The sequence below is a fragment of the Rhinolophus ferrumequinum genome, chromosome 10, assembly GCF_004115265.2.
Source record: "Rhinolophus ferrumequinum isolate MPI-CBG mRhiFer1 chromosome 10, mRhiFer1_v1.p, whole genome shotgun sequence".
In the NCBI taxonomy this organism is placed as follows: domain Eukaryota; kingdom Metazoa; phylum Chordata; class Mammalia; order Chiroptera; family Rhinolophidae; genus Rhinolophus; species Rhinolophus ferrumequinum.
In genome coordinates this window covers 43,206,553-43,220,158 of record NC_046293.1, presented here as the reverse complement: position 1 = coordinate 43,220,158, position 13,606 = coordinate 43,206,553, and the positions used below count along the sequence as shown (strand labels likewise).

At 31.6% G+C, this 13,606-nt stretch overlaps 2 protein-coding genes across 4 annotated transcripts in view; one reads left to right on the top strand and one right to left on the bottom strand.

The window, feature by feature from the left end:
- ABCD2 (ATP binding cassette subfamily D member 2) overlaps positions 1-13,606 on the top strand; it is a 109,928-nt gene that overhangs the window by 13,473 nt on the left and 82,849 nt on the right. For all 3 annotated transcript variants that reach the window (XM_033118741.1, XM_033118740.1, XM_033118739.1), the window contains exons 4-6: positions 743-911; positions 1,649-1,743; positions 5,505-5,650. In XM_033118741.1, coding sequence (XP_032974632.1) covers positions 743-911; positions 1,649-1,743; positions 5,505-5,650 — 410 coding nt within the window. The remainder of the gene's footprint in view (positions 1-742; positions 912-1,648; positions 1,744-5,504; positions 5,651-13,606) is intronic.
- Positions 1-13,606, bottom strand: part of C10H12orf40 (chromosome 10 C12orf40 homolog) — a 79,424-nt gene that overhangs the window by 59,205 nt on the left and 6,613 nt on the right. The gene's annotated exons all lie outside the window — the stretch shown is intronic.

Genomic DNA, 13,606 nt, shown 5'->3' with positions numbered 1-13,606 from the left:
TGAGCATTATGGACTAAAGCAGAGATTTACCTCATCTTATTTTATAAACTGTCCTAGAAAAAAATCATATTTAATGTTTTCCTTTGGGCGTATACATCATGCTTGGCTTGAAAAAATCTGAATTGTGGGGTTTGAACTGAAAGTGATTTGAAGTTTTCACTGAGCTCACTCTCAACATTTTTGCTGAGCTCACTCTCTAGCAAAGGTGATTTCTCTGGCCATGCTTAGGAATTTTGACAATCAATTTGACTCAGAAACATTCATTTCATAATAAGAAAAAATATATTTCTCTTCTATTTAAAATCTTCCATTTTAAATTGAAAAAAAGATACCAAAATAAAGGATCATTATTTCATTGAATGAACTTAAACTTTTCACAAAATTTCTAATTTTCTGGAAGTGAAATGTGTCATGTTAACAGGTTAAATCTGAAATTTGACTGAAATATGTTTAAGTCTCACTAATATTCTGAATTTTTTTACATTTCATTTTAAACCCTGACTTGAATAATTTTTTATATATTTTATAATTCCAATCAAAGTTACACTGACACCTTACTATGTTGCTCTCTTGGTAAGCTTTTTACTGTTACTTGTTTCACTTATCAAATGTACTATCTATTTTCATGTATAATAAAATAGGATCTTTAATGTTAAATCAAGAGGCTAAGGTGATTACATATTTATTTAAAAGTCTGTCTTGGGTATATTAATTCTATGTTATTTCTCTGTATTGGTTTTAGATTACTGAATTAGCAGGCTATACTGCTCGAGTGTACAATATGTTTTGGGTCTTCGATGAAGTAAATAGAGGCATTTATAAGAGAACTGCTGTCGTCCAAGAGTCTGAAAACCATAACAAGAATGGAACTAACCTAGAATTACCCTTCAATGACACACTGGAAATCAAAGGTTTTAAACTCAAATGTTTTTATGTTTTCCACTATTTAAGTATTTGCTTTATCAACAGAACAAAAGTTTTTTAGAAAATAGCTTTCAAAAGTTATCAAGGAACCAACATTTATTTATTTAAAAGAGTTATCCCTAAAGTTAGTGTTGCAATTTGAGGAGCGGTGACTACCATAAAAAAAATATATGTATATTATGCTACTTTTATTTAGGAAAAAAATTCTAGAATTATTTTTGGAAACTACTCATATGGCAGAATGAATTGTTTGCTTTTAAAATGCAAATAACAGAGCTGGAGCTGATGTCATATTGTTCTTCATCACTGTGTTTTTAAGCTTAAGTTTGGCTAGCATATTTTTCAAAATTATATTATTCCATGTCTTAATTCCCTTTTTGTAGCACTGTATTTTTTCAGTACAGAACGTTAATTTAGAGAAATAAGTAGTTACAAAGAGTATGGCAGGGTTACATAAGATAGTTTAGCTTTGCTCTTGTTATGATTTTGACATCAGATTATTGCAAAATAATGCTTCTGAGAAAGATTTTCCAAGTAGATGTGTCAAAATGTCCAAACTTACATTAAACTTTGCTTTAAATACAATTACCTATATTTACATTTTTTTCATGACTTATTCCTGTGAATTATCTTTATAATAAATTTATTACACTGCATTATACTTTAAGTTAGTTAATTAGCAATAACATGTGATAGCTTTTGTAACTTAAACTGTGCCTTACAGGAAAAGTTATTGATGTGGATCATGGAATTATTTGTGAAAATGTTCCCATAATTACACCAACGGGAGAAGTGGTGGCTTCCAGGCTAAACTTCAAAGTAAGATGATATTCAAGAATCTTCTGATTGTTGCCATCACACTAACACAAAACAACTCAGAATTCATGTACCTTATGTTAAATACTTGGAGGAGCATATGGAAAGGAGGGGAAATCAAGAAAGGTACGCACAGTGGCTCAATTACAGAAGCAGTTACTTCCTGAGAATAGAGAGAAAAAGAGAAATTTGATTTCTTTTGCCTTATTGCCATGTTAAAAATCAAAATTATAGTGCACTGAGAGCTATACAAAGTAATTTTTGAGAGCAATAGGAAATGTCCTCAGACATTAATATCTGGAAAAAAATTTTAATTACTTTTCCTTATAGGAATTACTCAAAAACTATGAGCCTATATTATATTTGCTAAATAAAATGTGAGGACAGAGGGCATTAGCAGGTTTATTTCTATTAATGCACAATCTCGAAATTTAATTTGTATTTTAAATAATCACATCTTCTGTTAGGAACAAATAATCAGAAGATTCGTGGATTGGAATTTTGTTTTTAATTCTGTTGAGAGTAAGAGTTGTTTGTTGTTTAATATTTTATGTCTTGATTACAAAAGCTAAGATGTAAAAATAGTTAATAGACCTGAGGCCCAGATTTAAATTGTTGTAAAATTCAAACATGCATTTTGGAATTCAAGCACAAAATGATTTGCTAATAAGCAGTAATAACTGTAGTGAAAGCATTTGAGCTTAGTTCAAACAAAGACATGACTGGACTTGATAAAAGAATTACAAACATGACAATACGTGTGCTAATGATTTTAGCATAGACTTTAGGTTTAATTATTAAAAATTATTTGTAAATGAATAAGAGTGCTGTAAAAGGACAAGAAGCACTGAACAGGGGGAAATTCTGTGTTAATAAATATAAGAGAAATTGTGTTTTAACTACAATTTGATTGGATTTTGTTTTTCCATTTATAGAGTGATTTATTAAATTTTCTATAGAGTGACTTATTAAATCACTCCTATGAAGATTTAATTTTTTGGATCTGAACATGAGTTCCAGTTAGGTGCTAATGATGTACCATAATCTTAAATAGATTTGAAATAAAACATTTGAAGAGGCATACATGGAATGTTTATTAATAGTTTAGCAATTTATAATTTGTGATTTTTTTATAGGCTTTTTTTTGGTCAGGTTAAAAATTGATGTAAGTATCAATTTTTACAATCAATTTTATGATTTTTATAATCAATTAATGTAAATATCAATTTTTATAATTGATACTTATATCTATTTGTATCAATTTTTTTGTTCCACTTATTAAATAGAGGAAGAGTCTTGAATTCTGCCATCTACTAACTACATTATTGTGGTCATATCACACTCCTTCTGTAAAAAAAAATTCAGAGCTCACTGTATATGTAAAATGAATTTAAAAATACATAATCTGATGAAAGTATCTTATACATTTTGAAGATTTACAAAGATATATGTTATTATAGTATACTTTTATGAATGTTTATTTCTGACTCACATAGAAATTTTGTTTACAGTCTCAGGTCTCCAAAATATAATAGAAAGTTCTGTTTCCTCTGCGTGGATTGACACATAGGTTTTTAAAGAAAAAGGTTCTCATCCTTTTGTTGGCTTTTCGAAATTAAAAAAACATTTGGAGAAGAAAATTCAGTAAATGTGGGAATTCTTTTTGCCTCACACTCACTGCTTACTAAACATCAGAAAATGTATGCTAAAAAAATATGAATGTAGAAAAGTCTTCTATTATTCAAAATGGGTTAAAGTTCTAAAAATTACTAACAGAGAATAACCCTATTAAAATATTTTGGGAATGTGCCTTTCGCCATGGCACATACCTTTAAAAAAACTCATTTGGGAAGTATTTACCTGTAGGCTTCTACAAAATTTAGCTTCCTTAACCCTCTCTCTAGTGAAAGAGCACAGCAAATCACAAAATTTATTCTTTCTGTGTTCTTCCCAGGATTTTCTTTGAACTTTATTCTATTGAAATAACATTTTAATTTGGCTACAATTTATATCTATGATCAGATTTTATAGACTCAAGCTTGCTTCTGTCTTATGTCTCTGTGGTAACTGTCTTCGCTGCCTAGAATGCTCTTCTCCCAGATCTGACTTGTTGCCGCTCGTCACCCATGCTCAGCCAAAATGTTACCTCCTCAAAGAGGGACTTTGCTGACCACCCCATCAAAAGAAGCCACCCCCCAATCTCACAATGTCATCATCTTCCCTAACAAATCATCCTCTTTTGCTATCAGAATAGCATTTATAGCTACTTAATTTTTTTTTTTTATAACTACTTAATTTTTTGTTCATGTGTTCATTGCCACCTTTCTTTACATTCTTTAGAATTTAAGTTCCATGAGAACAGAGACTATGCTGGGCAACACTGTATCCCCTGTGCCTAGAAGAATGTTAGGCACATGATAGTCAGTGCAATAAATGTTTGCCGAGGAAATGTCGAATTATTTAGACAGACTATGAATCGAAACCATTTTTCTTTACATATACTTCTTATACACATTCCTAATTCCTTTATCTAACCTCCATCCCAACCCTTCTTTTTTCCTTCCCTTCCTCCCTCACTCCTTCTCCCCACCACTTTCTTTCAACAAAAAGATTTCAGCTTATGTTATACACAGCAAATGAGTCAAGGATAGATATGGAACTGGCTGGTCTCTTATACTGACACAATGCGAGTAATATAATACTCTTTCATCCTTGAGTTTTCAATATGATGTACTCTACATCATTGATACTTAGATATTTGTATCCATACTATACCAAGATATATCTACAGACATACTGTAGATTTCTTTCCCTCATACTTTCATACTGTATTCATTTTAAAATCACTGATTATAAAATATAATTTGTTCTTAGAAGTATTAGTAGATCAAATTTTTTAATGGTGTTTCTTTTCCTTGTTCTTCATAATACCCTTCAAATACCACACTAAAACAATTTCCCAATCCTGTTGTGTGGAATGAGAACTTATGATATTTAACTGTTAGATTTAAATGATAAATAAGATGAAAGATTCAAAAGAGAAGTATGCGATTGATAATGGATAAATAACTTTTGTTTTATTGTTATACCTATATATATGAATACATATATATAAATATGTATTTATAATTGTTTTAATATATCCTTAAACATATGAGACTAAATTACAATCCTCTGTCTTGGTTTGGTAAACATATGTGAATAAAGCAGAATTGGAATAATTTTATCTCTCTGACTATGGGCTTTTGTGATTTCTGTAACACTTCAGACTGCTGAAGTACAAAATTAAACAACCCAACTAGCTCTTAGAATAACTGTGCTTTATAGCTAATAACTCCAAATGACAAATACAACAAAGTTTAAACTCAATATAAATGTAATCAAATATTAAGATAAATAAAATAAAAGTTAGTATTTAAGTTTAAATTTTAACAGTTTCTTATTTTCCATGTGGTCATGTTTCTACATATCTTTGTAGTGTCGGATGACAAGATCTCAATTAAAATTTTGGAAAGCCAAAATTTTGCTCATTTCAAGAAAATTCATTTTCTTTGAGATTGGATTGATATATGATACTTTTAGCTTCAGAGCATAGTCAAAAGCCAAATTTAATACTCTTAATCCTGATACATTTTCTTTAATTCCCTACCCATCCTAGGTTATCATGTGCTTGAAAGATTTTTTTTTAAATAAATCACTTTTAAATGCTGCCAAATGAAATTATTTTAAAATATTGCAGTTTGTAATTTTATTTCTTACTTTAGGTACAAGAAGGAATGCATCTTCTGATAACTGGTCCCAATGGTTGTGGGAAAAGTTCTCTCTTCAGAATTTTAAGTGGGCTGTGGCCTGTGTATGAAGGAGTCCTCTATAAACCACCTCCCCAACATATGTTCTATATTCCACAAAGGTAGGTCTAATTTTTTTTGTGTAACAAGAAACAATTTCCTTTTTCTCTTTCATTGATTCCTTAGGCTCTTCAGTTTTTAATATTTAAGCATGTTTTCATTAAGAGAAGCTATTAAGGAAATAAAAACTCAATTATTCTAAAAAAGTTTTAGTACCGATTTATATATAATAGTTTCCAGTGCAATACCACTTCTTTTCTTTTTCACATCTGTCTAGATATAATGAATACTCAAAGACTATACGTGTTAGTCTCAAGGAATAGTTCGTCTTCAGAGAATAATATGATTGCCTTAGATGTCAGATTATTACTTCTCACAGAAAAAAACAGTACTTGGATAGTATACTGATCTCTCCATCAAGCTGCATACATTCACGTGTTCTAAAATTATTCACTTATGTTTTAATAGCCTCTGTAAAATAGTCTTTATAACAATTATGCTTATGATTAATTAATTATTTGGAAATACCTTAATTAAAAATATTTTACTCTAAGAATGAGTATAAAGTAAGCCTAGAAATTGTAAAAGGAACATTGTTTCTTCTGAAGTCCTTAGTCAGCTTTCTTCATAAAAATATAGAAATGTCTAAACACAAAGTTATACTTGAGAATTTGGAATATTCATTGTGGAAGAAAGAAAATGAAATTTGAAGAGACTCACTGCATGCTCATCAGACCCAATAAATTTTGCATCTGTCCTCGCTCTGGGTTAGGTAGATATCACAGAGTACTTCTATTGTGTTAGAGGACTGTTCTGTGGAACCAAATAGAGTACCTAGGCTGGAAGTACATTACCAGAGCAAAAATAAATGTAACATCAAATATGGTGCTGTCACATGTCTCTCTTGCCTCATTTCCTTTGTCAGAAAGTACTTGTACCATCCTGCCCAATGGTCGAAGTTTTAGACCACACGTTGTAGTTAGGCAGGTGAAGTTTTGCGGATTTTTTTTCTTTAAAGCAAGACTTATGGTAGTAGTAGTATGAAGCTATGTGAAGTAGGAGGGTGAAGAACTGCATTGGCAGTAATAAAATATTGGATGTAAATACTGTCATGGATACTTATAGTTAACATAAAATAGATAACATCTTGTGACACCAGAATCTTTTGTCTTTTTCAGTCTATTCTTTAAAGCCCTTTTGGGAAACCTTCTGAATCTGAAAGCTAAATTATACTCCCAAAGTTTAAGTTTCAGATACTAATGTGTTAAGTTGACTGATTTTTATTTATTTATTTAGGTTATAAGGCATAGAATCGTAAGGAAAATACTCTTTTATATCATAGAATTCTACTCTCTTAATGCAAATAAAATTACATGCATAAATTTTAGATTTTTAGCTATTTCAGCTTTCATATGTAATATAAAAGCTACAGTTCTTGACTATCACAGTGACCTGAGCAATATAAAACATTTCCAAGGCATAAGAAGGTACGTAATCCAGGAAAGTCATCCTTCAGAAATGAAAGCAAAATAAAGACTTTCCCAGACAAAAGCTGAGGGAATTCATCACCACTAGACCTGTCTTACAAGAAATGCTAGGAAACGTTCTTCAAATTGAAAGAAAAGGATACAAATTAGCAGTAGTAACATGAAAACATATGAAAATATACAATGTACCGGTAAAGGTAAACATATAATCAAATTCAGAATACTCTTATACTGTAATATGGTGTGTTAACCACTTGTATAAAGGTTTAAGGACAAGAGTATTAAAAATAGCTATAGCAAGCATAATTTTTTAATGTATATGTAATATAAAGAGAGATAAATTGTGACATTAAAAACATAGAAGTAGAAGTGTTTGTATGCAATCAAAGTTTAGTTGTTATTAGCATAAAGTAGACTTATAAGATGGTTTACGTAAGCCTCATGGGAACCACAAATCAAAAACATAGTAGATTCACAATAGATAAAAAGAAGGTAATAACAGCATACTACTACAGAAAATCACCAACTCACAAAGCAAGGCTGCAAGGACAAAGAAAGGAACAAGAGAACTACAAGACATCCAGAAAACGATAAGATGGCATTAGTAAGTCTTTAACTATCAATAACTACTGTAACTATAAATGCATTGGATTCTCCAGTCAAAAGGCATAGAGTGAGTGAATGGATAATTCTCCATATGCTGCCTACAAGAAACTCACTTCAGCTTTAAGGACACTCATAGACTGAAATTAGAAGGATGCAGAAAGATTCTCTATGGAAACCAAAAGAGAGTAAGAGTATATACTTATATTAGACAAAATAGTCTTTAAGGTAAAAATGGTAACAAGCGACAAAGAAAGTCATTATATAATGATAATGGGGTCAATGTATCAAGAACATACAACAATTATAATATATACAAATCCAGCATCAAAGCATCTAAATATATTAAGCAAATACTAACAGATTTGAAGGGAGATGGACAAGAATAGAATAGTAGGGAATTCAATACCCCACTTTTAACAATGGATATATCATTGAGACAGAAAAATCAACAAGAAAACATTGCACTTGAATTACATGTTAGACTGAATTTACCTAACGGACACATACAGATATTCCATCCAACAGCATCAGAATACACATTTTCATAAGTGTGTATGGAATATTGTCTAGGAAGATCATATGATAGGACAAAACAAGTCTTAGCAAACTTAAGAAGATTGAAATGATACCAGGTATTTTTTTGAATCACAATAGTGTGAAACTACAAATCAGTAGCAACAGGAAAGTTGGAAATTGTGAAACTTAAACAACATACTCCTCAGCAACCAGGAGTTGCTCAGAAATGAGAGAGGAGACATTACAACAAATACCATAAAAATACATAGGATCGTAAGAAACTACCATGAACATTTATATGCCAACAAATTGGATAACCTACAAGAATTGGATAAATGCCTAGAAATGTACAACTTATCAAGACTGAATCAGGGAGAAGTAGAAAATACGATGAGATAACAAGTAACGAGATTGAATTAGTAATTAAAATGGGATAAAGAAGAAATGAGAGAAATAAAAAATACCTTGAAACAAAAAAATGGGAAAAACATACCAAAATCTATAGCAGTTCTAAGCTGCAATAGCAGTTCTAAGAGGGCCATATATAGGAATAAGCACCTACCCTAAGAAAAAAGAGATATCAAGCCTAACTTTACACCTCAAGGAAGAAAAAAAGAACAAATGAAGACCAAAGTTAGCAGAAGCAAGGAAATAACAAAAGATCAGAGCAGAAATAAATGAAATAGAGACCAGAAAAAAATTGAAAAGATCAACAAAATTAAGAGCTGGTTATTTGAAAAGATAACATTGATGAGCATTTAGCTACTCTAAGAGCAAAAGAAGACTCAAATAAAATTAGAAACGAAAAAGATATTAGAACTGATACCCCAGAAATACATAGGCTCATAGGAGACTACCGTGAACAATTAGATGCCAACAAGTTGGATAACCTAGAAAAACTGGATAAATGCCTAGTAATATGCAATTGAACAAGACTGAATCATGAAGAAATAGAAAACATAAACAGAATGGTAACAAGTAAGAAGACTGAATCAGTAATTAAAATCTCTCAAAAAAGAAAAGCCCAAGACTTCTGGATTTCACTGGTGAATTCTGACAAACATTTGAAGAAGAATTAATGACAATCTTCTCAAACTCTTCCAGCTGAAGAGGAGGGAATACTCCCAAACTCATTTTATAAGGCCAGCATTACCCTGATACCAAAGCCAGATAAAGGCGCTACCAGATATGAAAATCACAGACCAATAGCTCTGATGAATATAGATGCAAAAATTGTCAACAAAATATTAGCAAACTGAAATTAACAGCTCTTTAAAAGAGTCATACCATAATCAAGTGAGATTTATCTCTGGGATGCAAAAATGGTCCAACGTATGCAAATCAATGAATGTGATGCACTAGATTAATACAAAGTCTGACAATTAAGTTTGTGAACTCTTCCTAGAAAAAGTGCTACATATCTCATTGATGAATATCACTACCTTCGAAGTACTCCCCTTGGGAAGTTATGCACTGATTCCAGCACTTAGTCCACCCTTCAAAGCAATTTTGGAACTTTTTCTTGAATGGCTATCAGAGCTGTCATCGTATTACACTTGATGTCCTGAATGTCATCAAAAAGTCTTCCTTTCAATATGTCCTTTTTCTTCAGGTAAAGAAAGAAGTCATTGAGGGCCAGATCAGGTGAATAGGAAGGGTATTCCAATACAGTTATTTGCTTACTGGCTAAAAATCCCCTCACAGACAGTGCTGTGTGATCTGGTGCGTTGTCGTGATGCACGAGTCATGAATTGTTGGCAAAAAGTTCAGGTCGTCTAACTTTTTCTTGCATACATTTCAGCCCTTCCAAATAGTAAACTTGGTTATCTGTCCAGTTGATACAAATTCATAATGAATAATCCCTCTGATATCAAAAAAGGTTAGCAACATTGTTGCAACAAGTTCACAAACTTAATTGTCAGGCCTTGTAAAGTGGACACTTGGTCAATGTTACTCAAGCAGTAATTCATCATAATCGAAAGTGTCTGGATGCTGATGGTAACTACTCTGAACACCTCTTGTAATTGCAGAAGACAAACATGGCTTGTATTCATCTTTTGTTGTCGGTATATATTGAGTATTACAATTTTAATACAGTTTTCCTTTCTTAAAATGTGTATATACCCTCTGTATATGCATATATAATGTATATATACGTGTGTGTGTGTATGTATATATATATATACTTCAGCCATGAGAAAGAAGGAAATCCTGCCACATGTGACAACATGATTCAAACTTGAGGGTGTTATGCTAAGTGAAATAAGTCAGACAGAGAAAGAAAAATACCGTGTGATATCACTTATATGTGAATTCTAAAAAAGCCGAACTTGTGGAAACAGAGTATAATGATGATTACCAAGTGTGGGAGAGTGAGGGAAACGGGGAGATCTTGTCAAGAGTCAGACTTCCAGATAGAAGATGAATAAGTTCTGGAAATATAATGCACAGGATTGTAATTATAGGTAACAATAATGTATTATATAATTTGAAGTTATTAATAGAGTAGATCTTCAATGTTCTCACCACAAAGAAAGAAATGGTAATTATGTGAGGTGGTAGAGGTGTTAGGTAACTCTAGGTGATAATCATTTTGCTATATGTGTGTCAAATCAACGTGTTGTGTGCCTTAAACTATACAACGTTATATGTCAATTTTGTCTCAGTAAAGCTGGAGTAGTAAAGAAAAACTACCACTGAACTGTATACTTATAAATGTTAAGATGTAAATTTTATGTTACGTGTATTTTACCACATTTTTTTTAAGTGGGGGAAAAAAAGGAAGTGTATAAATTTCAGTCTTTGCCCTCAGAGAAACCTAACTGTTATTTTGAAACAAACATAAATCACTGGGAAACTTTTTCTTAGTTATGAAATTTACTGTTGCCTAAGCAAAAGGTCAACGGCAACTTAGTTAAGGAGAAAAGTGAGAATGAAAAGTATCTTTTAAGGCTAAAAATATTTCTTAATAATTCCTGTTAAAAGTCATTTTATCTTGATTATATAGCTTTAGAAACATGAAAATGTATATTTATGTTTAAAATCTCATGGGACCAATATCTTGCAAAAAAAGCATAGAATTTATTTAAATGCATGTGTAAATGAAATGTCCAAATGTAGTATATGTTTCTCATATTCTAAAAGCTGCTAACTGATTTTTTCAAGTAAATTTGAAAATAATTTTATAAGTTTTTATGGCCTTTTTTTTTGATAGACAGAAGGAAGATTTATTAAAGTAAGAGAAGGTTTGGCTGGGCAGAGTCTGCCGGAAACTAAGTTTTTATGATTTAAAAGAAAGCTGCTACAAGCTATTTCAGAATTGTTAGTGGGGGGAGAGGGGAAATCTAGAAGAGAGTAAACGGGGTCTAATAAATGGTGATGGAAAGAGAACTCACCCTGGATGGTGAACACACAATGCCCACATTGTGTAGGTTATTTAAAGAATTGTACACCTGAAACCTATGTAACTTTACTAACAATTGTCACCCCAATAAACTGTAATTTAAAAAAAAAAATTGTTAGTAGGTAATCTTAAATATTTCTTCTTACGACATTCTCATTAATGAATATTACCTAATATTTTAATACATTAATTTATAGCAATAGAATATTGGTTAAGTACTAACATGCCAGAAAAAAACTGTAAATTGAATATAGAATTGAGTCTTATATACCAACAGAATATTCTTCATAAGTCACAAACAAACCTTTATAATAATGGGTTTTACTTTTTGTGATTGAGAGGCTTCTTGCTTGAGGATAGATGTCTTTCTGCAGTGGTCAAATGTACATTGTTCTTTCATGAGGACAATGGAGTGGGTTTTGTTAAAGTGGATTTCTATAATAATAATGTCATGTAGTGTAGAGAGCAAGAAAAGTAAACCACTGAGGGAAAAAAAATGTTTTAATGAAGCATGTTAGGCAACCTAATTTTTTTTTTAACTAAATCTCTAGAGAATGCTTCTGTGGCTCAGTTTGCAAGCTGGGAAACCTGAATTCCTAAGAAATTGTGAAATTACCTCAATATTCTCTCAGTCACTATCTTGTAATACTTTAGCAATGTTAATAATGAGGACCAGATCAAAGAAATCTGGGCCTTAGTTCAAGAATACAAATAAAAAGTTGTGGTAGATAAGTTACTTTCAAAACAGCTTTCTCTCATTAATCCTGTCTTCATTAATGATTGGATATGTTAGCTACTGGAACATTTGATAAGTTTTAGCAAAGAAATGGTTCATCTAAAATGTAGAGTTAGCCACTCTAAATCTATGGTATGATATATGGCAAAATGCTTAGTTTTGCTCAGATATTACTTTTAGAAAATATTTTGGCAATTTCAGGCTATTTGAGACTGAATTTCCTAAGCAATGTGACTGTACTCTAAACTGATGATTAAAACTCATTGTTCCCTACTGTATTAGCCATCCTGACCCTCAGGAAAAATCTTCCCCTTGGATATATATCTTGAATTTCTTTTGTCAATTCTTGGTGCAGTTTCTCTGTCTTCCCAACTACCTAAGGGTAGATTTATGATCTCCTTCTCTTGCTTTCACTAGTTCACTAATTTGTGGCCCATTAGTCACTTAGTAATTCCTTAGTACATCTCTGTCTTCAGCTGTTAAAGCCTCAAAAGCCCAATCTTTTATTTAGTTGTTTAATTCACCTTCTAACAAATTATTATATACTAACGTTCACCAAAATGAGAGAGTGAAACATTTGGTAGGTATCCCTTCCCTCCTTCAGAGAATGAAGGAGAGGAAAGCAAGGAGGGAGTGAGGAAGTAAAGAGGGAAGGAAGGGAAGAAAGGCAGAAGATAATAGGTGTTTACTCACAGAAAGGTAGCAAAATCTTGGGTTCCTTTATACTACTTTTTTTCCTCCAAAGGATCATTTATATACACCACATTATCTCTCCTCAGCAACAGTCTCCAGTTGGGCACCAACCCACCATGTAATTCTGTTCCCAAAGCTTCTGCTCTCACTATCCTTCTTGGTAGAAATATCTTGGGATGGAAATTTTAACCATGATTTTCTTACTACTAAAACCTATATGCCTAAATACTTACACCCAGGCCAACAGATCTGAAATAGATTTAGACTTCCTACAATTTTATATGAAAAGATAACTTGTGCAAACTTCTCTACACCTTTGACTTTGGAGTCTGAGAAGTGAAAAGTTAGGAAAGTGAAAGAAGGATTGTATTATATGGAAGAAATTCAATTTGACAAAGTACTTTTTTAAAAGAAAGGAAACAAAAGGAAAAAGGGGATGGAATCACTGGGATATTGTACTTCATATATTGAGGAAATTATTGTACTTTATTATTTGTCGATGCTCTATTCTTGTTTTTCTTTTTTTAAATTTTAACCACTATTAAAGCTCTGCTATAAGATACTACAGTGGATAAAC